We start from the raw sequence: 24,870 nt of genomic DNA, 5'->3' as shown, positions 1-24,870 counted from the left end.
GCATTCAAAATGGCCACTTGCCTGGCAGCACATGGCAAGTGCCTGTAGCTGCACTCAAAATGGCCACCAGCCACATGGCATGTCCCTCCCCATGAACACCCCCAAAAATCGAAAAACACTGCAAAATCAGCACAATCCCATTCCATCCATGATGTTTAAATTCAAGACAGCCCACAGAAAGACTAGGCCCCATGCACCACTCACTACCCCTGGTCAAGGCCCCAACAACAGGTCAAAAATCGAAAAACACAAAATTGTACAAAAAAAAAAAATCGAAAAACACAGAAAAATCAGCACAATCCCAATTCATCTATGGCCTCCATGATGTTTAAATTCAAGACAACCCACAGAAATACTAGGCCCATGCAAGACTCACTACCCCTGGCATAAATAAAGGTTGAAAAGTAGGCAAAATGGTTGGAGGCCTAACAACAAAGCCTGCATTCAAAATGGCCACTTGCCTGCCAGCACATGGCCAGTGCCTGTAGCTGCACTCAAAATGGCCACCAGCCACATGGCATGTCCCTCCCCATGAACACCCCCAAAAATCGAAAAACACTGCAAAATCAGCACAATCCCATTCCATCCATGATGTTTAAATTCAAGACAGCCCACAGAAAGACTAGGCCCCATGCACCACTCACTACCCCTGGTCAAGGCCCCAACAACAGGTCAAAAATCGAAAAACACAAAATTTTACAAAAAAAAAAAAAAGAAAAACACAGAAAAATCAGCACAATCCCAATTCATCTATGGCCTCCATGATGTTTAAATTCAAGACAACCCACAGAAATACTAGGCCCATGCAAGACTCACTACCCCTGGCATAAATAAAGGTTGAAAAGTAGGCAAAATGGTTGGAGGCCTAACAACAAAGCCTGCATTCAAAATGGCCACTTGCCTGCCAGCACATGGCCAGTGCCTGTAGCTGCACTCAAAATGGCCACCAGCCACATGGCATGTCCCTCCCCATGAACACCCCCAAAAATCGAAAAACACTGCAAAATCAGCACAATCCCATTCCATCCATGATGTTTAAATTCAAGACAGCCCACAGAAAGACTAGGCCCCATGCACCACTCACTACCCCTGGTCAAGGCCCCAACAACAGGTCAAAAATCGAAAAACACAAAATTTTACAAAAAAAAAAAAAGAAAAACACAGAAAAATCAGCACAATCCCAATTCATCTATGGCCTCCATGATGTTTAAATTCAAGACAACCCACAGAAAGAATCAGTCCACCCACCACTGAGTACCCCTGGGAAAAGGCCCCAAAACAGCAAAAAAATCGAAAATCCCAAAATTTTAGTTGCAGCAACTGTAATGCCCCAAACAAACTTACTTGTAAAATTTCTAATCCAACAGTGATCCAAAGAAAGTCAAAAAGGCCTCAAATCCAAAGATCCAGCAGCATCCACAAAAGGTAATCCTTCCAGGTCCACATCCGAATGAAAAGTGACCAGGAGATGGACAAAGCACTGGGAGGAGCCTGCTGAACAGGAACAGGAAGTTGAAGACTATGGGGCACTTCCTTCCTCCCACCCCCCTGCCCCCCTCCCCAAAATGGACTCCTCGCTAAAAAAGTGCAGGCAAATGTCAAACTAAGGAGTTATTCACATAAAAATCATCATTTCTAGAAGGTTTATGCTGCTTGCTGGTGGATTTCTTGTGCAGAATTGCAAATTTATATTTTCGCGCGCCGCATCTCAAATCTCGCAATTTGCGAAGTACCGCGAGACGTGATCTCGCCGTACTCGCGTTGACAAACTCTCGCTGGCAAGCCGCGATGACGTAATCGCGCTCGCCAATTCCCGCGGGATCACACAGCAAGATCCAAAATGGCGCAGCACTCGCAAACTATCGAAAAAAACAACTCGGCAAACGATGATAAACGCCGCGCGCCGCAAAAATTGTATCACCAACGCCGCGCGCCGCCAAAAAAATCCGCTGCGTGCGAATTTGCGGATTTTGCGGGAAATCCGCAAATCTCGCGGATTGCGGATTTCCCGAAAATCCGCAAAATCCGCGAGCGGAACGGATTTTCCGCCCACGCTTAATCACGCATTGAAAGCATGCGCTGTTTTTCAGTAAGATTAAAAGGGGCGAAAAGGGATGAAACGTTCAATGAGGTCCAGGGAACTCGACCAGCCTTAATAGTCTGTAGAGTCCAGGCAAACTGCATTACAGAACGCAATTGATTTTGACCATGGTATAACGTGGACACTTCATCATGTACAATATCAACAACAGAAGAAACAATATTATCCAATGTGTAAATTCTGGAAGAAAGCATGTTAATACTGTTATCGACCACTGCAAGCACCTTTTCCAAATTTGCTTGATCAATAGCTCTCAGGCGTTTAGCTGCCTCAACTTGTGAAAATTTCCAAATCTCATTGTATATAGCATAAAGAAAGCGTTTAGATCTACCCCTAGCTGGGCCTTTTATAAAATCATTAAGGTCAATATTTTCATTCAACTGGGACAGATGCAGCTTAACTGCAGCCAAAGTGGAATGTTGTAACCAGTTCTGACACATTTTGCCTACTGAATAAGTAGTAACAGTGTGATCCGTTTCAAACCTGGGATCCGGCCTGATGTGTGTAAAACCTTCAGGCAAACCCAAAAACCTACGTTGGCAAGCATCAGTGCTTCTTTGCCACAAAAGCCACCCCTCCGGATCAAAATGGGAAATATTAAAGGAGGAATTCTGCAAAAGTGCTTGTACCTCATTGATGGATATTGTAGTGAAATTACTCCAACCTGAATATTCTTCTAAGTCAGGGATAGTAGGGGTATTTAATTTTTTAGATGTAGCCAATCCAAAACACGTTGTTTGAGAAACAGTAGAATTTAAAAACAACATGTGATTCGGGATGAGACATGCACGATGCAAAGCCTCAGTGCCTTGTACCTGCCAATCTTTGGTACCCCAAACCGATTTAAGGTCAATAGCATCCTTCCATAACTCATAGCCATCCACAGATAACCTATCTAAAAAGGACTTTGAATACAGCAATTTTGTATCTGTAAGTCTAACTTTGGGTATGAATTTTTGTTTCACTTTAAAATAAAACGATTCAGGATTTGATTGATTAAAATCTGTAAAATAAGAGTATTTTCCCAGAAATGTACTTGAGCTCCCCTGTAAGGGAGTAGGGCAATGTTCCCACTGAGTGTAATTCACAGGAACCCTCCTGGAACTTGTCTTGTGTAAGAAATGATTCCCATAATGTTGATAACAAAACAAATCACCATAATTGACAGAATCTAAGTACAAATCCTCAGCATCAAAGGCCGCATAATATTTCAAATCAGAGAACAATGCTTCTACAGCCTGAAGATCCCAGTCATCAGAACGAACATTTTGCTTAATCACATCTCCCATGTTTACTCTAAGCACATTAGGAACATTAATAACTTCTGTGGGGCCATGTATCTGAAACCTAACCGCATCCCACACAATCCCATCAAGGACTGGCCAAGCAGTAATCTGTACTGAATGTAAGTCTCTCTTTAGTCTGTGTACTGAATGTGAGGAGGACAGAGGGGCCAATGTTCCATTAAGGTACCGAATTCCTGTTCTTTCTATCACATAATGGCCATCGATCAAGCGGAAAAAATAAAACACAAAACCAATTGACATAAAAAGATAAAATGAAAATAGTATCAGCCAAACGTATGTCCAAGGTGGAATTAGAAAATGTTTTTTAAACAACGTGGCATATTTTGCAATAGTCGATGGTTTCTTTGAAAGTTCCGAATCAGAGTCAAAAGAGAATCTGGACTGGTTAGCCAAACGGGCATGTAGGTCGGACATAGATAAATCAGCAGGATCTGCATAGGTCAGCTCATCAATGTTAGCAAGAGGAATAGTATTTAATAAAGGACTGGATAAAGCAGGCATCTCGAGGGACACCTCCTGATCTGTACCAGATGTAATAGCCAGCACAGAGTTCCTCACCATGGAAGGACAGGATGCAGCCGGTGTCATGCTATGAAGAATCGGCCACCCTGTGTGTCTTGACATTGTCAATAGAAATAAATCTGTTTTCTTTACGACCTGGAAGTGGCGGTAAAATGACTGTTCTTGTGCCCTTCACTCCAAGGACTCGAACCGGGGGTCGATATGAGGGACCAAACTCCTTCTTGTTATCGATCTTCTCTCGAACCAGTTCTCCAACTTGGGGTAGCCAGCCAACTACCGGGATCTGCAACGCATCATCCGATGTGGAGGGCAAGTGTTCCTTTGCAAGACTGTCTCTGGTCTTTTGTAGATCCTGTAAAACATTGCAATGTTCATCTACGTCAAAGGCCGCGGCCTGGGCCTGGCAGTCTGCACCATCAAGGTCAGGGACGTACATCTTGATACCAAAGAGCATTTCGTATGGGGTCCACCCACCCAGAGACCTTCTAGGGAGATTATTAAGCGCACGCTGCACGCCATAGAGGTGGGTCAGCCAGTTTCTACCAGTGCCTATAACACGGGCTGTCAAAGATTGCTTTAAGTCGCGGTTCATTCTTTCTACTACAGAATTGCCCTCAGGCCTGTAGGGGCTTGAAAACTTCACCTGTACTCCCAACGAAACCATAGCATCCTTATACGCCTTAGAGGCGAAAGCCGGACCCTGGTCCGAATGGAAAGTACCACAAGCAAAGATTCCCACAAAGACACGCAAATCCTTAATGACAGTTCGCGAATCAGCGCTTCGATGCGGCCATACCCATACAAAGCGTGTGCATGAGTCAACTGCTACTAAGATGTATTTATACGCAGTATCAGAAGAAAAAGGACCGCAGTGATCCAAATAAACACATCCAAGTGGTTTATTAGAGATGTACAACTGTGTCTGAGGCGGACGCGCAGCAGTAGAAGGCTTGATCTGCTGACAAATGTCACACATAAGGACATACTCGCGCGTCTGTTTGTACAGTCCCCGCCACCAGAACCTCTGTTGTAGCTGAGATACAGTGGCTGAGACGCCCGCATGCGCAGACGCCACACCTTCATGAGCCGCTGTAATCAGAGAAGCTCTGCGATCCGAGTTGGGAACTAAACGCTCTCCAACTTCAGGAATTTTCACATAAGGAACCTTATCGGGACTTAAGTGGTATGTGTACTTCGAAGGGAACCCCGCAGGACATTTACCTCCCTTCGTCGTGGCAGCAACAGCCGCCAAGATGTCATCATCTATTTTGCTTTTGGACCTCGTGACTGCTGCAACTAAGTATTTTGATACCGCTGACTTCGCTGCTTCATCAGCAAGCGAGTTGCCAACAGCGTGGACCCCCACGCGCTGGTGACCGAGAGTATGAATCACAAACACGAGCGGCAGTTTCTCTTTAAGTTCCGCCACTCGGACCCAGATCATTTTATGTTTTATTGTGCTACCCTTTGAATCACGAAAATCATTCTGAATCCAAAAGAACAAGTTCTCATTGTAAGACTGGACACAGTAGTAAGAATCACTTACGATTAAAGTCGTCACACAAGGATCAGCGTACTCCAATGCAAGCATAAGAGCACGAAGCTCAGCCAACTGTGCGGTGCAGTCCCCTAGCGTTTGCGTGTGCACAACACTGGACTTGAACTCATCGCTCACCATGGCACCGACCACAATGGCGCAAGCGGAAACGTAGGCGTGTTTAGAGCCATGCGCAACCTGCGCCGAACCATCCGTGTAAATGATACAATGGAAATCCTCCAACGGCCGCATTGCTAAAGGAGCAGGATGAACAAATTCATACTGTAAATACTCCTGCGACCGTAAGGCGGCGTCAAAAATAAACGTGACATCCTGAGATGTCAAGGATGTAGCCCACTGAATCCACCGAGGGTGCAAAGCTTTAGAATTAGGTACACTGGCTTTCGTGACCGCCTCCAAGGCTGGACACGGGGTCACAACCAACATGCGCTTTCCCTGCGACAGGGCACGTTCCTTAAGAATTGCCATCTGCACAGCCGTTAAAACTTTCTCCACAGTGGAAAAACGCAGTTCAGCTGAAGTGTACAAGTGTGACTTGTAAGCAATAGGTACAGTATCCCCTTCATTAAAAGTCAGGTACGTGAAACCCACCGTCCCAGGGATAATTCTTATCACCAGGTTGGTCTGGTTATCACGAGTCTGTAAGTAGTCAGAAGCTAGCATATCAGCCTGCAAGGACTGCAGAATGGCCGAATGCTCAGGCAGCCAGCATGATTTGGAAAAAGATGGTTGTACCAAGGCATATAAAGGCTTGATACGCTGGGCATATTCCGGAATGTATGTCCTCCCGAAATTTAAAAAACCCAGTAAAGACTGTAATTTTTTCAGCGTTGTCGGAGAGCGCAACTGCGCGCACTTCTCCAGGAACTGAGGAGCCAATCCCTTTCCTTCATGGTTAAGTTCATAACCTAGAAACAACACTGTGTACTCCGCAATGTGCGATTTTGCAAAGTTAAACTTGTAACCCATGTCTGCAAAGTTACAAATTATGCTGTTTACTCGACACAGATGCACCCAAAGCTCGTCGTCTGTGAGATAAATATCATCCACATATGAACATGCAACTGGATCGAAACTCTCTAAAAGAGAGACTATGCGGGCGGAAAACACTCCAGGACTATTTTTATATCCCATTGGGAGTCGATTAAACTTTTTTTGTACGCCGCCGCACGTAAAACTGGTCCATTGGGAACTTAGACCATCTAATCTATGTGCATAAAAACCATTGGAAATGTCAAGCGTGGTTTTGAACCGTTTACGCTCAAGACTATTCACTAGGGCAGAGCCGTGAGTATTCTGTACTGCACAGTTACGGCAATGCGAGTTCAAATGCCGGTAATCCAAAACCAGACGATATGAGCCGTCCGGCTTGTTAACAGTAAAAAGGGGATTATTCATCGGTGACACACACGTTTCAATTACACCTTGATATTCCAATTGTTCAAGGATAGCCGCGACCGAAGCTTTAGCTTCACGCCGTATGGGATATTGGGGTTGTGGCTGTGGCTGTGACCGTAACGGAATCTCATGGCTAGGGGACAATTTATCCCAGCCACACTGATTCCGGTACACAGCCGGCGCAAGCGCCAGAGCCCACTCTTCTGCAAAATGCAGCGCTTCCACTCTCGGCACAGTGTGCGCGAAACTGGGGAGGATTACCTCCTCCCCTCGCGGAGCTGCGAGAACAAAAGGTGGGGGCCAGTCAGCCTCCGAAAGCAAAATGTCATACGTATCCGAAAGATTTTCCCAAAATACCCCTTTTACAGTTCGCTGCATGTCACCTTCAATTAACAGGACAATTTCAAAAAGTCTTTCAGGGGGAGCAACATGTGTATCAGCTGTTTCAATCACAATAAAAGTCTCAGTCGCTGTCACCTTCAACAGTGGACGGAGGGCCTCTCTCACTATGGTAATCTCCGCCGCGCTGTCCAGCAAGGTCAGAGCCCACGTCAGATTCCGAAGCCGCGTTCTCACTATCTGGGGCATATCGATGCGCCGTTAAGTCAGCGACTTTCTTCTTGGCAAACTGCGGTCTCTTTGGCGTAGAGTCGTCCCGCTGATCCCCTTCACTTCGTGTGCGGGGCTGGCCACGTCCTTGCTGGCCACCCCTGCCCCTGCCGCCCCCTCCACCACCGGTTGACGGAGCCGATGAGTCCTGAAAGGAACGAGGAGAGCGTTGGTCAGATGCCTGATATCTTTCAGGCGATTTAATCGTAGCGCGATCGCGCAATTCATAAACTCGCTCTGACTGCGCAGGTTGTGAAGGCGCCGGACTCGAAACCTGTGTCTGTTGTTGTTGTTGCTTACCCTGATTCTGCTTTTTAGGCCAATTTTGTTTTTTGGACTTGGGCTGTCCACCTGTTTCCGAAGACTGTCCCTGGGGCTGCTTCTTTTCTTTTTCAAGAAAAACTTTTGCACCCTTAGAATTGCGGCCAACCGTTTTATAAGCCGCCACAATAATTTTTGCCAGCTGACGGGGTTTCTCGGCATCGGGAACTAACGCCAGACCATTGGCCACCTGAAAGTTCACAGCATCCCCTTTTACATTGGCAAGGATAATACCGCAAACTGTCTCAAATGAACCGTTCAGGCGCATACCCAACTCAACCGCCGACTCAGGTCCGTGATCATCTTGAACACGTTTGAGGATCGCAGACAGGTTCGACACTGTCGGTGTGCCAAAGCACCTCGAGTAAACCGCTGCAAAAGTTTTACCCCATGTTTCACAGTCAGCAAGTTCAGGGGCTAAATCCTTCGGTAAACTAAGCGTAAGAATCCGGTGTTTTTCACCCGGAGTCGTATTAGGAAACACAGCCTCCAGCTGGTCGAATTTCTCGGCAAGCCAGTAAGGAAAATCATCCTTATTTTCTGGCTTTCTGCCCATTACGGAATTCACCATGACAGGACTGATTTTCAAACCAGCCTGTTCCGCTCGAAGCTGCGCACCTGCGGGGGCTGCGCCATGTATATTACGACCAATGTAATGAACAAGCGCTCTAATCACGTCAACCGCGACATCATGCACACGCCGCAAATCACCCACATTACAAGTGGCGCGATTAGGATGAGGAGTAAATCCGCCCAAGGCGGGCCAGGCTGTGCCCGGAATGGACAACGGACCTAACCTCGGAGCCGTTAAAGAGTGGGGTAGGACGCCACCAAACCAAACTCCGTGCTGCCAAGCATCGATAGGTACTTCCAGTGCCCTGTACGGAGCATAAGCCGCCGGTACAGCCGAGGCAGTGTATGAATGGTAGACGCCCGAATTAGCGTTTACTTCCGGAAACGTCACCCAGGAATAAAACAATTCGTACAGGTACGCGTGTTCCGCACTCACCACTAGAACCACAGCCAAACCTTCCGCTGGGACATTATATGCCCGCAAGTGGTCGCGAACCGCGACACGGCTATGCTGCGCTATGTCCACGGCCATGGTAGCACCGGAAGTGAAAAAAAAGACAAAGAACACTTTGTAGCACAACTGGGTAGTAATTCAAAGAAACCGTTTAAAGTAGAATTCAAGCTTGAAAAGACCTATTTCAAAAATAGGTAGGTTTTTCCGACACCACCGTTTACCGGAAACGGGAATGAAGGTGTTAAGGATTGAATGATATACTACTCGAGTGTCATGAAATACGGCCAACCAATCCGTTGGGCGCCATGTAGCAGGGTTTCCGTTCTCCCACAGAACTGTGCATAGAGATCTAGAACCTCAGTGAGTTAGGATGATCCAAAACTCATCTCAGTGTCAGAAATCTCCTTACCTAGCTAGCTACAGTGTCTCATGGATCATTATGGAATGAACCATGTCTTAGACAAACCAGAACATGATCTTTAGAATACCTCAGGAATCGTGGAACACATGAACACTCTTTCGTTATATAATCATTTCAAACCAAAACTGGGAGTCAAAGAACACAAGTGCAAGTTTGAAATATTTATTATTCAATGCAAAGTTCTCAAACGCAGTATCTTGTATAATACCAAAATGCAGATTATAAAAATCAGAGTCAGCAGCATAGTCACTAATCCATAGTAAGCAAAAGGTGCTAGCATGTTATAATGCAAAACCTATAGAAATCGATATCACCTATATTTCGCGCACCCTATCTAGTATATTATTTTATATATAAGAAGGTCTCATTCGGGCTTTAGCAGGGCGGCCCCATACCTCTCAATGTCAGTAGGAGCAGTTCACATCAACAGCTACCAGCTCTCTTCATGCGCAGCACCAAGTGTCTACGTTCATTCCGTGTAACTCTATCTTAAACCCGCGTAGAGCCCAAAATGTTGGCATCAACATTATTTGTGTTATGTCTAATGTGGTGCGAGGATCAGGCCTCTCAGCAACCTTGTGTTAGGTTAATCTTAGAGTGTGCAGCTCTCAGTGTGCAGACAGTTGTACCAAGTGTACCAGGCAAAGCTGATAGCATAGAAATAACATATTATTCTCAAATAAACCACCTCACCGCTTCTAGGGTGAAAGCTACAACAACAAGTATGTGTCGTGTGCAAAACTGAAGCCGAAGGCAAACCGGCTGTTTAAACATGTAATACACTCATGCTAACTTAACGCAATATATGTAATGAAGTATCCATATGACAGCGGGAGGTGGTTTAGAAATGGGACCTGCCCCTCTATCTTGCTGCTTCTTGGGAGCGGGGTTAGGTTTAACTGTTCTCGCTGCTGGGGCATTACTAGCATGGACCTGAACAACATGGGTAGTAGTGGACTGTTTAACCGGTTTTGCAGTTGCCATTGGTACTGGTGTTGGAGCTGTTCCACTAGCTTGTGCAAAAGCGGGTGAGGCCGGTATGTGTCCATGTGGAGGGCCTACTGAATTTATTTTCCCCTCACTCCCAATTGCAGTATCGTCTCTGAGCCTTGACTGCAATTTAATTAGGGACTTCAGGGAGAAGAAATTATCCTGGGTGGTCTGTTCAAATCTATCTAGCCTATCCCCCAGACTCTTAACTTGGTCAATCAGCGGTACCAACAGAGCCTTAACCAGATTCTCGAAGTGCTCTAGGGAAGACCCCTCTTTTGGGGATGTAGGAGGTACCGTAGCCGAATGCTGGGGCGATGGTATTTCTATTACTGGAACCGAAGGGGTAGTGTTCCCTGGAATTGCTGGCCCTCCTGCTTCTAGGTGCATAAGACTTTTGTGAGGCTGTGTCCTTGGGCGCTTATAGAGCGATGAATGGCTTCCTTTCCTGGTGCTGATAACCCTTTTCCTTTTCTTGAGGGCCCGAGAAACTCGTGCCGGAGGCGACAATTTAGGGCTTAAAGTGGGAGCCTCGTTGGGAAGTTGGGAGTTGTAGCTTGGGGTGATATCCGTAGGTGATGTAAGCCTAGATCCCACGGCAGCTGGACTATGACTCAGGTTAGGTGAATTAGAGATTAGACTCTCTATCCTGTCAATGCCTGCCTCTATAGCTACAATCCGTGGCTCAGCGGACACAGTCTCTGGCAAAGGGGAGATAGGGTAGTTGGAGGTTGGGGACAGGGCGTGTGCAACTGCTCCCAGGGAGGAGCGTTTGGAAGAAAAGGAGTCTAGTGAGAGGCGACGTTCCGTCATCACAATCTCCTTTTCGATGACCGCAGCCACCCTGGTGATGAATTTATCCATTGTGCCAATTATGGTGTTCCTTGTGGCACTTTCTCCCCCACCCCTCAGAGCTTTACCAGAGCGGGTTGACATGGTGGCCTGTTGACCCACAGGTGGACTCCGAGAATTAAGACCAAAGGCGATGGATGTAAAAGAGGTGGCCCAGCCCAGCCACTGTCAGCCCCTGACTGCCACAGACTGCCCGCCCTTTGCTCGGGCTTCGCTCGGCGTCCCGCTCGCGTCCCGCTGATCGGTTGTCCATTGGTTTTATAACGTTGCGGCCGGGGGGCGTGTCTTGCTGGGGGCGCACCCGTGCACACCTGTGCAGCGCAGGGACTCCTGGTATTGAGAGTCCCTGCAGCTCGCGCCCTCAGTTTGCTCCGGTGTTCCCTCCTCCTTTCCGCAGCTGACAGCACTCCAGCAGCCTCAACCCCACGCCTCACAGTGGCACCCGCGAAGCGGGTGCTGCAAGCTGTTACCACGCGGCGGGCGGTCAATCCCTCCAGGGATACGGGGAGGCAAGCAGAATAGCAAGGGCAGAATGGCGTTCTGGACAGCAGCCGGTGAGTTCCTCAGCGCAAGGGGTCAATATTCGCAATAGTGTTTTTAACCTCAGTACTCTAAACTGTTTAATATTCCATGAACTAGATCAATGATTAGCGCTGCAGAGATCTTCAACTAACCTGAAAGGAAGAGGTTTCAATCACTGCATTTGGACTATACCAGGCATCCTTTTAAATGATGATCTGGTTAATAAGCTATATCTTATCTGTACTATTAAGCAATGTATTTTTATTGTATACTATACAAATATTTACTGACCAATGTTATTAAGAGTAAGAGAAAAGCTACATGAAATCACTAAGGAAAAAATATATTTTCTGCCTAGTTTCAATGTTTCAATAAAAATAAAACTTTCAAAGTGCATTACCTGTAATTATTGTATTTCCTTCATAGTTGAATGCGCATGAGAAGATCTCATCTGTGTGGCCTTCCAGTACTTGAAGGCACTGTCCAGTATTTGGATCCCAAAGTCTAGCTGTTTTATCAGCACTGCCTGTTAGTATTCGATTGCCTTGGGCGTTGAAGCAAATCTTAAATGAAAACAAATTACAAATGAGCACAACAATGCACTTAATTTCCAATATGGTTATTAGTCTTGAATGAAATGTTTCCTACTGTTATACTTCCCATAATATTTAATTCACCCAGAGACTGCATTATATATAAAAGCTCACAAATTGTTTGATTCCTCGATTATCAGTCTCAATCTTGTGACCAAAATATGAATGAAATTCCAATCTGATTGAGCATACCTGCTCTTCACCAATATATTTAATTCACCATTTTCCCACAATCGAGGCATGTTTATTTAAAGCTGAACTTTCAGTCTCAGAAAATGCAATTTAACAACCAAAAGAGCCAATAATCATACCCAGCTGATTTGTTTCTAACAAACGAGTATTGGCAAAGCCAGCAGGTCTCACCTAAGTGATATCTATGGCCTTTATTTCAGCAAAGTGGGGTGGCATGGCATGGAGTAGCATTGTGTGGAGTGGCATTGTGTGGAGTGGAGTGGCGTTGTGCGGCGAGGAGTGGGGTGGCATTGACAGTCTTGGAGTAGAGTAGAGCAGAGTGGCAATGTGTGAGGTGGAGTGGAGTGGAATTGCCTTGAGAGGAGTGGTGTGGAGTGGCATTGTGTGGTGTGGGCATTGTGTAGAGAGAAGTGGCATTGTGAGGTGTGGAGAGGAATAAAGTGACATTGTGTGGAGTGGAGTGGCATTATGTGGAGTGGAACTGAGTGACCTTGTGTGGAGTGGAGTCACACTGGGTGGAGTGGCACTGAGTGAAGTGGCACAGAGTGGAGTGCCATTGTGTGGAGTGCCATTCTATAGAGTGAAGCAGGACTGAGTGGAGTGGCATTGAGTGAAGTGGCTTAGGTTGAGTGGAGTGGCACTTTGTGGAATGGAGTTATGTAGCATTGAGTAGAGTGGAGTGGCACTGTGTGGCATGGAGTAGAGTGGCACTGAGTGAAGTGGCAATGTGTGGCTGGGAGTGGTATTTTGTGGAGTGGAGTGGCATTGAGTGGAGGTGTTAGACTCAAACTGAGGGAGGGCTTCTCTCAAACTGTTTACCTAACTACTACATTTTTACTGATCTCAGTTTTGTTGGCCTTAGCACTCTGTGCATGTTACCAATGCTAAAAAGTGCTAAAGTGCCTATGCGCTATCCTGTAAACATTATGAAATTGGCCAATATTCAATTAACAAATGTAATGTATTTGTAAGCGCCTAGTAAAGTCCACCCTCGTGTACGCATCACCAGTAAATTGAACATTACTAGTGTGCCTGAAGCATTGATTGTGCCACCCACTTATGTAGCCCGTTAAAATGTCTCAGGCCTGCCATTACAGCCTGTGAGTGCAGTTTAAAGTGCAATTTCGACATGACAAAAAAACTTTCTTTTTAATGCATATAAATCTCCGTTAGGTAGAGCATAAACAGCCCAAAGAGCAGGCTGTAGTGTATTTAAAACATTGGACATGCATTTTTAACTTTTACATGTCCTGATAGTGAAAAACTATTGCATTTGTTTTTCACTGCTGCAAGACCTACCTCACCCCTAGGATAACATTAGGTTAACTTACAACATTTAATAAGTGATAGATTTCAATTGGGAACAGGTAGGGTGGTCAAGTTTAGTGTCTAAAGAATTGTAACTTAAACCCCTCCTTAGTGGTAAAGTCGGATTTTAAGTCATAATTCTAAAAATGCCACTTTTAGAAAGTTGTCATTTTCATGCCACAACCATTTGGTGCCTGCAGCCTGTTTTCTGGGTCATATGACTTGGTGTAGCTTAAAATTGGTCTTTGTATATTGCTCCCAAACAATGAGACAAAGGAGCATAGGTGTAGCCAGGATGGGCTATCTCTGACTAGATAAGGAGGAGGAGCTGTCACCTACCACACTTGCACATCACAAAGACTATGTCTGAGATAATGGGTTTGACCTAGTCTACTCTGATCCCAGGCAAGGTGGGGCCAGGGAAGGAAGGTAGGAAATTTCTAACACCTCTGGGGGTGAAAAACTCCAAAACCTTTTCCTACTTCAAAGTGGGCACCAGAAATCCATAGTGGAACCTCAGAACCAACTCTTTAGTACACCCCTGGACCTGTGAAAAACTCAGGACTGCTGTACTACTCTGCCAGAAAGACTGCTGCTCTGTTGCCCCACTGCCCTGATGCCTTGCTGCCTAAGTGAAAACGACTGGACCTGCATCTTGATCCCAGGACCAACAGAGTGACTTGAAGTGCTAGTTGGCTGGCCTCAGGATCACAGCTTCAGGAACAGAAAAGGTTCCAACCATCCTGAATCCAGCACCTGGACTCTCCTTGTTGTGAGTGGTGCTGCTGCAGTCCTGGACCCTTGGAAGTGGGTCTGATGGTGCTCTGCCAGCCCAGCTTTGATCCTGTAAGAAAAATCGACGCAGAGCGGCGCATCTCCTCACTGCTGCAGTGGCATTGCCACAGTGCAACACATCCTCGATCCCACGATCCTCGATCCTTGCATCGCAGCATGCAGTCCGCTGGAAACCACTGTTGCGTGATGCACATCAACGCAAGCCTTCACATCGCAAGCCCCGCATCGACGGCATCAATGACATAGTACTCCGCATAGCAGCCCTGCAGCTTCAGAACCGCCAATGCACGACACATCTTCAACGTAGGACTTCACATCGCATGCCCCTTGTCAACAGCATCCCTGAAGATGAAGGAGGACTCAGCATTCTAGCCTCGCAGCTTCCTTGGACTGGTCGCTGTGCAACGCATCCTCGAAACGAGATTTCTCACTGCTCCGTAAACCAGGATTTAAGGTGCTCTTGCTCATTGGGCCTAAGTTGGTCCCTGTAGCCAACCCATGCTCCATTGCGGTCGGACTGAACTTGTGACTTTGTACTGATCTGGCACAACCAAATAACCACAGTTGGCGCTTTATGCTTTTAGACTGTATTTTTACCAAATATTTAAAATTGCAAGTCTCTGGTTCATTCGATTTTTGTCGTTTTGGTGTCAAATAATTTATTACATTTTACTCTAAATTGGAGTGGAATTTTCCTTGCTCTTTGTTTTTACATTATTACTGTTTGAACTGCTGCATAAATAATGTACACATTGCCACTAAGTTAAGCCTGAGGTTTCTCTCAGCATTCCCTCACCAAACCTAGAGGGTACCTTACAGAATGGCCAACCAGAAGTTCAAAAGGGCTGAGCCAACTCTCTTATGTGGCACCTCTCTGTAGGCAAACAAGATGCAAGGTAACAGGATATCCCGCTTCCCTCTGAGTGTTTCAGGCAGGCCAATTATCATACACCTCATGGTTTTGTTGAATATCTCAACTAAATCATTTGTCTTGGAGTCATAGGGGGTAGTGAAGGTGTAGCTCACACCACATTCATCCCACACAGCCTTCAGGTATGCAGACATGAAATGTGTCCCTCTATCAGAGCCCATCTCTTGAGGAAACCTCACTCTGGTGAAGATACCAAAAAGGGCCCTTGCCAATACAGGAGCAGTGACTATCATGAGGGCCATTGCCTCTGGGTATCCAGCGGCATGACCCTCTACTTATAGAATGAATATGTTCCTACATGCAGTTTGGGGTAAAGGTCAATCCCTACCCTCTCAGAGGGAGTCCCAACCACTGTAAGTGGAATTAAGTGAGCATTTGGTTGTGTCCTTGTCATGTCACTGGCTTCAAGGGTGGCACAGGAGTGACAATACCTCGTCACTTTTTAAGCCAACTGGGGCAAATAAAAATGGGCAACCAGCCTTTCCCAGGCTTTGGTTTGTCCAAGATGTCCAGCTAAGGGGATGTCGTGTGCTAAGGTCAGAATAAACTCTGTACATTTGGGGGACCACCACTCCCCTGGCTGCCCCTGGTTTGGTTGTCCCTGGCACAGTGTACAGAAGCCCATCTTCCCAGTAGACCCTGTGCATCCCACTGACATCTCCCTCTTCTTGCCTTGCAGCTTGCTGCCTAAGGCCTTCAAGAGTTGGGGATGACTTTTTCCCAGTCCTCTCTGGCAGGTCCCCTTCACTTAGGAGCTCTGCCAGGTCAGGCCAGACTCCTTCAGCTGCAGTTCCCTCCTGAGCTTCTTCCTCAGGAGAACTCTCCTCCTGGTCCTGTGACTTCTTTGAAGCTGCTATAGCAGACTTCTTGCCCTATCTTTTGCTTTGGGAGCCTTGCTCCATTAGGCTCCAAGCTCCCATGACTTCCCTGATGTGCTGCTTGTGCTCTTATGGTAACACGCACTTCTGCATGAGCCTTCCTTTCAACTTCTGCCCAAGCAGACGTCTCCAGATCATTTCCCAACAGACACTCCACTGAGATGCAGGAGACACAGTCATCTTCTTTGGGCTAGTAACCCTTCCTCACTTTAAGCTTCCAAGGCCATTGGATGAAGCATAGTCTAATTGTACGCAGTGGTCACCTGGTGACAAACACCAGGTATCATTTGGTCTGGAGAAACCTGTCTAGTTGCCACCACAGTGTCACTGGCGCCTATATATCTCAGAGCCTCTGCCCCAGTCCCATTGATATTTGGCCTTTGTCTATACTTCTCCATGCTTAGAGGTAAGACAGCCAGGGCTTCAATTTCCACCCTACCCAGGGAAACTAAAGTAGCCTCAGTTTATCTTCCGGTCTTTCCAGAGTACACTTCTATCCCCACTCCTATGCTAGCCAAACCCTTGAATTGTCCGTCTACCACGGGGGGGGGGGTTGGAGCATGCTGCATCTGGCTGCCTTCTTATATCCTGGTTGATGACAGTCATGATATACCCCGGAAGCCTTTGCTGGGTCCCAGTTCTTACCCTGATACCCCTTATCTTTGGTATAGGAGACATATCAGGCCCACCCTCCAGAGAAGAACTTTGGAGGCCTTTTGAGAACTCATTTTTATTGTTGTTGTTGATTACATCTTTCCCCTGCTGGGAAGTTTGAGCAGTGTTTATCTGGTCACTCCTGCCATGGATCTTTCTGTCTGGACACTTTGGCTCTCTGAGACAGTACAACTTGGAATCCACCAAATGCTGATACAATTTCTCTGTGGTACAATTAGTCAAAATATGGTCCTTCATAATTAAATTATTTAGCCCATCATAAGAGTCCACCTCATTGCCTGTTATCCAGCCTTTTAGTGCTTTGACTGAAGAGTCCTCACAGTCTACCCCTGTGTGTGTTTTTGACCTTTATGGGTGTATCTAAAGTTCAATCTGTATTCCTCTATGGTGAGTCCAAATCCTTCTACCAAGGTCTCCTTCATATGCTGATCGGACTCAGACACATCCTCATTAAGGCGGTCATTAGGCTAGCGTAAGGACAGCCACCGCCAGCCCTGCGGTGGCAGTCCTTCCGTCCTCTGATCGCGAATTTCTCCCGCCAAATCAGGTTGGCGGGGGAATCTCACTGTTACCGTGAGGGTCGTAAAGACCATCTGCCACTAAACCGTGTCTTCATCAGTAATATGGCGGCGGTGCCTAGCAGGAACCGTCCGCCAAATTATGATGTTGCCTGTAGACAGCCTTTACATGGAAAGGCTGGCGGAGATTGGGTTTGGGGGCCCGTTGCTGCCCCCCTATTGTTGGGGGAGGTGAGGGTGCACTTGGGGGGTACCCATGGTATCCCCCAACATTTCATAGCACAACGTAGCAGGCACTGCATGGTGCCTGCAATGTAGTGCTGCGAAATTCACAGCATGCTGTTTCAGCATTGCGGTGTATCAAGAGAGGGGTTGCGTTCGTTATGGGGGCAGGGTGGAACGTGAAATAGTTTTAAAGAACAAAGGTACCCTGCCACCAGTTTTAGAATCTGCTATTTATTTCAACAGACTATGTAGCAATGCATTTAGACATTGTACAATGCTTAACATTTAGCATTTATTCATGTCTGTTTTATGCACCTCATTTAAATTTTCAAATAAGGCATTCAAAGATACACATCTCATTATTGAGTGAAATAACTGTGACATGAAACATATACAAATAAATGTGACTGTACAAGTAAATGTGAAAACCAGGGAACAAAGTTAAACATGTGTTTCAGCATTAGGGCGGGCACTGCTGTCATCAGCACCCGCCGCAATGTTAAATATCAAGATCTGACCGCCATGGTGGCAGTCTCGTCCTGATGGTGGGTGCGGGACCGCCGCATGCATGGCGGATGGTCCCGGTTTACACCAGGATGGCAGATGGACTTGAGTCCGCACGCCATCCTAATGAGCCCCTAAGGATCTAAAGTCTATCTCAGCCCTTCACTGAGATAACTCCCACAGTAGAGGGCCCCAGAGCTGGTGACCTATAGCAAACCATTTGTCAATATCATCACCCTCACTAAACTTGGGGACAATCCCTCTAGTGGATCTTAGGGGCAAAGATTTCCTCTTTTTCCCTATTAAGGTTGCTGCCACCATTATCTTTGGGGTTCAGGCCAATCGTGACCCTTTCTTCTTCAAGGGCTAGTGTCTATTCCTTGAGTTTAATCTTCTATTCCTCTAGTGAGAGGAGATCAAGCTCTTCCTCAGGATTTACTACCGCCTTAACAGTAGGGGAGTCTGCTAGAGTGACATCTATCACTTCCCCCTGGTGAAGGGGCTCTGGGAAAGGGTGGAGAAGTTTGGTCTTCACCTTCTTCCCCATCTTCTTTAATCTGGGTTAAGGCATCATCCTCACCTTTTGCAAGGTCTTCTTCTGAGGAATGGACCTCCCTTTCTAGTTTCTCTTTCTCAAAGGAGCTGACAGCATTCTCAATGTTCTCCTTACTAGCTGCTATTCTGTAACTAAATGCCAATAGCTTTGCACAAAACCCTTAGATCACGGATTTTCATGGCTGGTATGACTGACAGGTCGAGATTCTTACTAGCTTCCATTGTGGCTAATGTTTTACCTGAAAGTTGGGACCTTTTTAAAACCTAAAAAAAACTTTTAAACTTACTAATGGAATGGAGGTCTACACAGCCCGGGGAAATTCCAATATAAAGAAATCAAAAACATTTTGATATAGTACTTGAGTCTAATGTCAATAGTGGATTTCTTGTGAAAAAAAAAACTTGTGACCAAGTGGTACAGCGAAACACAAGTTCAGGATCCCACTGCTGTAACATCAATATAGAAAGTTGGAGTATTATGCAGTGATGCAGGTTTGGCTTCACTATGCAGTACTCTCACATTACCCCAAAGATGGTCCTTGGATTCACAATAATAAATCCTTATGTCAGTCCTGGAAGAGTGACAAAGAGCAGTCAGGCTTTACTAGTGGAACATGTGTTAAGCAGTTCAGAGTACCTACTTGGACGATAAATAATTGACATGGCTCGAAAGAAATCGGACTACATAAATAAACATAAATCAGATAAGTATAACCAGAATTATGGATTTTAGAAGCAAAAATAAATCAGTGCAAATCAATACTGCAAAACTTTAGCATTGTGGTCAATGGGAAAAAGCACCAGTGAAAAAAGGTCACTAGCAGGTCAAGTTGCGTGGAATCCAAGGAGGATTAAGGTGTTGCGGGTCCCAGTACCAAACAGCAAAAGCAATTTAAATTTTACCTGGCTCGAGAAGCCTGGGTGCTGAGTTGTCATGGCTGTCCTTGGTGCTGAAGCTGTGGGGAGCTGGCTTTAATGCTAACACTGTGCAGGCGAGGAAACAGGTGCAAAATGTCAACAAGAGGCCACTGCTGGCATTGGGGTTCCCTCGAGTAGTAGCAGTGTTTAACCCCTTGCATGCTGGTGACGGCTCCTGTCCGTCGTGGCACACTTAGTGCTCGTGTGCTGATGACGGCCGGGAGCCGTCACGACCACGCCCGCGATCGGAATGTGCTGCACAGGAGCGGAATTCCGGCCGCAGGCAAGGGGTTAAAGGTGGTGGAACCCGGACTGGCCACCAAGCCTTGGCAGCAGTAAATTCAGCAAGAAGTTATTTAGATGTCTAGAGGTCCATGGGAAAAGGGTAGCCGCCTGAAACTTGCTGGAGGTCCGGACTACATTTTTCACAAAGCACTGGACCATCTACTTTTGGCCGATCCATTGAAGGCTCCCCTGGCCAGCGATTCTTGGGTTTCTGCATGTTGTTTTTACCTGCGGTGTGCAGAGGACTAGTGCCACTAGTCCATGGCAGTCTGGAGCTGCCTTCAGCTCACAAAGGGGTCTCTCTATCTGGAAGAACTGGTCTTTGGTGTGGGACAAGACGCAATCATGCAGTTCAGGAAGATTGTCACAGGTGCATCGTATCACACCTCTGGTTTGTGAAGCTACTGTTGCAGAGAAGTGTGTCTTTCCTGTGTCCTTTGCTTCAGGTCAGAGCAGAACTGAGGTTCTGGTACCAGGTTTGCTCCTTAAATCATAGATTTCGGAGTGTTAGGAGAGTGGGTGGAAGTGGCCAATGGGCTACTAGCCCCAGCAGCTAATCTGCCCCTGAGGTGACCACATCCAGGTGTGTGCCACCCATCCTACCCAGAACTCTCTATTCTGACACTTTTAAAAATGGCTGAAACCTTTCTTAGTTGTACAGACCAGGTAGCCCACCCTAGAGGTGTGGCTAACAATCAGGGGTGTTCACCTCTTGACTCCACAATTCTTCCACCTACCCATGGAAAAATCTGCCTGGGGGCTGGGGGTGGGTTGTTTCCTCCCTTGGGAGGCAGCCTGGTTGCATATCAAAGGCAGTGTAAGCTTTCAAGCTCACCACCTTGATGTGCCACATCACTAGCTATCCTGTCAGGGAGGGAGGTGCAATCTCCATCCCTGTAGGTCATTGTTTCTGACTCCTGAGAGAGTTCACACCTCCTGGCAGGGGGGTCAGATTCCTGTCTTGGTGGCAGCACAGGAAAAGCTGGGAGAACCAGGTGGGCAACATCTAAAGTAGACACCTGGCTTCATGCCACATCATCCTCAACACGAGAATCGTGTCAGGGGTGATATGGCACGTTGTTTGATACCAAACATGACATATTTCGGCACTATCTTAATAGAGCTGCTACCTCAAGGTTGCCCGGGTGCCACCCCATGTTGGCCTGTGGACCGGTGATCCCTTATAGTAGCCCTTAATGGAAAAGGGTACTATAGAGACATTTAAGCTTGCACTTATATGTCCTCACCTTTGATATAATTCCCCCTGGCTCCTGGGCTCAGGAGACCTTCCTTAGGGTGACTGGCATATACCAAAAACAGTGCATTGAGCTTGCATCACGTGGTGAGGGCAAAGTTCAGTTTGAGCAGTTTGCACTACTCTTGCAGTTTGCAATGGCTAGACTGCTGTCATCTGTTTACTTAGGTCACTCAGGGTGGCACAAATAGTGCTTCAGGCCCTGGTGACCCCTTTAATTCCCACACCCTGAGTACCACTGGTATCATATACTAGAAACGTATAAGGGGCTTAAAGTCCTTGCCGATTGGGGTTAACAATTCACATGTATCAGTTTTAGGGAGCGGACAGTGGCACTGGGGCCTGGGCAGCAGGTTCCAGTGCACTTTCAGAGTCAGAACCATCAGCATTGGAGCAAAAAGTGTGTGTGTGCGGGGGATCACAATACAAAAGGGGCACTTTCCTATACAGAGTGGTCAAGTGATTGTGTTTCTGGTTGGTGGGGCATTCCCCAGTTCTATTAAGGGATACTGGTTTCTTCTACCCTGGTGATTTGTTCTGGCTTTGAAAACAAGAAGGAATGCATTTTGTCGGACTTGGCCTTTTCTGCAGGGTCATCCGCGTACCTTTTGCCTTAACTCCGCCCGTTTTTGCTGAATTTGTCTTTGATGGCCTTAGGACTCATGCGTTGCATAAAAGTGGCAAGAAAGTAAATTTTTAAATCCGGGAAATTTAATCCCCCTTTGTCGACAGGTAATTTCAGTATCGTCATTGACCGACGGGCTTTTTTATATCCCCAGATGTATCTACTGCAGATACTTTCTATTTTCTTAATGTATGATTTATTAAGTTGCAGTGGGATAGATCTAAATAAGTATAATATTTTCGGGACTATCTTCATCTTTATTATATTAATACGTCCGATCAGGCTAAGGGGTATTTTGTTCCATTTTTTAAGCATGGAGTCAATATCTTTGAATAGGGGGTCATAATTTAATGGAACAATTTTCTCGATATTTGCAGTGAGTTTGACTCCTAAATAAGTAGCATTATGACAAAGTCCTATTATCGGGTGTGCAGGTTGATAGTTAGCTATCACTTGTGTTTTGTTTACGTTAAGTCTATATCCCGATATGTTGCCAAATTCTCTAGCTTCCTGGATGATTTTAGGTATGGCCCGCACCAAGTCTGTAGTATATATAGCAATGTCATCAGCGAAGGCTGTGATTTTAAGGCACATGTCTTCATGTTCTATTGGAGTTATATGTACCTGAGCAGTTAGTGCGTTGAGGAATGGCTCTAGAGCTATAGCGAATAATAATGGTGATAGAGGGCACCCCTGTCTGGTGCCTCTTTTTATTAGAAAATTATCAGAATTCTTCCCTAAATAGCTAACTATTGCTGTAGGCGTCTCATACAAAGATTGAATCCATCCCAGATATTGCCCCTGTATGCCATACGCCGTTAGTGTTGCCCAGAGGTACTCCCACCCCACTCGATCGAATGCCTTCTCTGCGTCTAACATGACCATTCCGAGTGGGGTGAGAGTGGTCGCCGCAACATCGAAAGCTGTTATTGCAGTATTAACGTGGGCAGTGGTATCTCTGCCCACCACAAAGCCGTGTTGCTGGCAATTGACTAGAGCAGGCATTATAGGCGCTAATCGATTGGCAAGTACTTTAGCAAATATTTTGGCGTCGGTATTGATTAACGAAATAGGCCTATATGAACCCTGTTCTTCCGGTTTTTTGTTCTTTTTTAAAAAGAAAACAATTTTAGCTGTAAGCCAAGAGGTAGGGGCATCTCCTGTTCCTCCCACAGAATCTATCACTTGTTTAAGTAGGGGGAGAAGTTCCTGTTCGCAAATCTTATAAATCTCCACAGGTAAACTGTCTTCTCCTGCAGCCTTGCCTGGGGGAAGCGCCTTGACAGCTTTACCAAGCTCTTCAATAGAGATTGCAGTGCTAAGTGATCTTGTTACTTCTGTGTCCAAACTTTCAGGTACGTATTTCTCTAAGTATGATTTAATTGCTTCTGAAGTAGGTGTTATTTCTGGAGTATAAAGGTGGCAGTAATATTTGGCAAATTGTTCCAAAATCTGTTCTGGTTTTCTATACATTTTAGAGTCTAGTCCTTTGATAGTTTTAATAGTAGTTTTAGCCTTTTTATCAGCCACCTTATACGCCAGAATTTTCCCAATTCTGTCTCCACCTTCATATTGTGCGAGTTTATATTTGTGTATTTTGGAACTGAATTTTTCCCTGAGAGTTTTCTTAAGTGATGCCCTTAGTGAGATAAGTCCTAGACTTAGCTCCTTGATGTTAGTTCTGCCCTCTGTTATAGCGTCAGAAAGTTGTTGCTCGGCTAGAGAAATATTTGATATAGTGATTTTTTCTAGCCTTAGTTTTTCAGCATTATCCTTGAATATATATTGCTGAGTGTAGCCTCTGATGCTGCTTTTACATGCATCCCATACATATCTGATAGATGTTGAATTAATATTAATATTAAATGATATATATTCTATATCTCTATATATTCTTTTATGCAACGCATACGTAGCCTTTTGGCTAGTGAGGTCTCCACATTCTATCACCAATTTATGTTAGGCTCACATAGCAATAAGTTTCTATTCAGGGTACACGATCCAAATTACTATAAGAGAGTCAAATTCAAGACCGCGAGAGCCATTAAAAGAGTTTGGGACCAAATTATGGATATTGAAAAAATTTCCTTCTACAATGCTGAACTCCCAATATGGGGGAACCCTGGGCTGCCAACTATCTTCGCAGATAGTGCTTGCACCTTATGTATAGATCAGAACATCAACAAGCTAGGGGATCTTTATGGTCCTGATGGCCTTCTAAGCTTCAATGCTCTAAAAACACTATATAACATCAATGAGACAACATATTTTAAATATATTCAGATACAAGATTTCTTAACTAATCACAAGAAAATTAAGAATGTTGACCATTCAGATATCTTACAATTTATTTTTTCTAATCAGACCAAAGCGATTATTAGTAAGAGCTATATTATCCTTAATAAAGGTCAAGCTGGAGATTGCGAGAAAATGGCAGATAAATGGACCACTAGGCTAGGAATCAACATCTACCCTAACCAGATTGAAAGTTCACTAAAACAAATAAACCGAGTTGTCCAGTCATCAAACCTGAGGCTACAACATTATAGGACAGTAACCCAAATTTATTACACGCCTCAAAGAATCTCCGGCTGGTCATCAGGTAATATCTCTACTGAACGTACCAAATGCCCAAAATGCAATTTAGAAGCAGCTGGCATAGAGCATATGCTCTATGAGTGTCCTAAACTTACAACTTTCTGGTTGGGAATAATGGACGTCCTCAACAGGAAGCGTATAACTATGCCTGTACTCTCTTCCCATCTGGTCTTGCTGGACATACAAGATACGAATAGTATCCATAAAGATCTGTTAACAATCGTCTTTGCATGTGCCAGACTGGTTATCGCGCGCACATGGATCTCCAACGAACCACCTAGCATCAATGAATGGTGGTACCTTATCAATGAAATACACACTATGGAACTCTCTTTGGCTAAATTAAGAGGCCCTAAAGCGTTAAAAAGAAGGGAGAAAATATGGGGC

The 24,870-nt window shown here is 45.7% G+C and overlaps 1 protein-coding gene across 1 annotated transcript in view; it reads right to left on the bottom strand.

The window, feature by feature from the left end:
- Positions 1–24,870, bottom strand: part of DAW1 (dynein assembly factor with WD repeats 1) — a 242,789-nt gene that overhangs the window by 27,688 nt on the left and 190,231 nt on the right. The window contains exon 12 of the mRNA XM_086944817.1: positions 12,029–12,191. Within this exon, the coding sequence (XP_086800943.1) occupies positions 12,029–12,191 (163 nt within the window). The remainder of the gene's footprint in view (positions 1–12,028; positions 12,192–24,870) is intronic.

The sequence above is a fragment of the Lissotriton vulgaris genome, chromosome 11 (genome assembly GCF_964263255.1).
Source record: "Lissotriton vulgaris chromosome 11, aLisVul1.2, whole genome shotgun sequence".
In the NCBI taxonomy this organism is placed as follows: Eukaryota; Metazoa; Chordata; class Amphibia; order Caudata; family Salamandridae; genus Lissotriton; species Lissotriton vulgaris.
The sequence above is the reverse complement of the archived record's forward strand: the minus strand, read 5'-3'. Positions and strand labels throughout refer to the sequence as shown.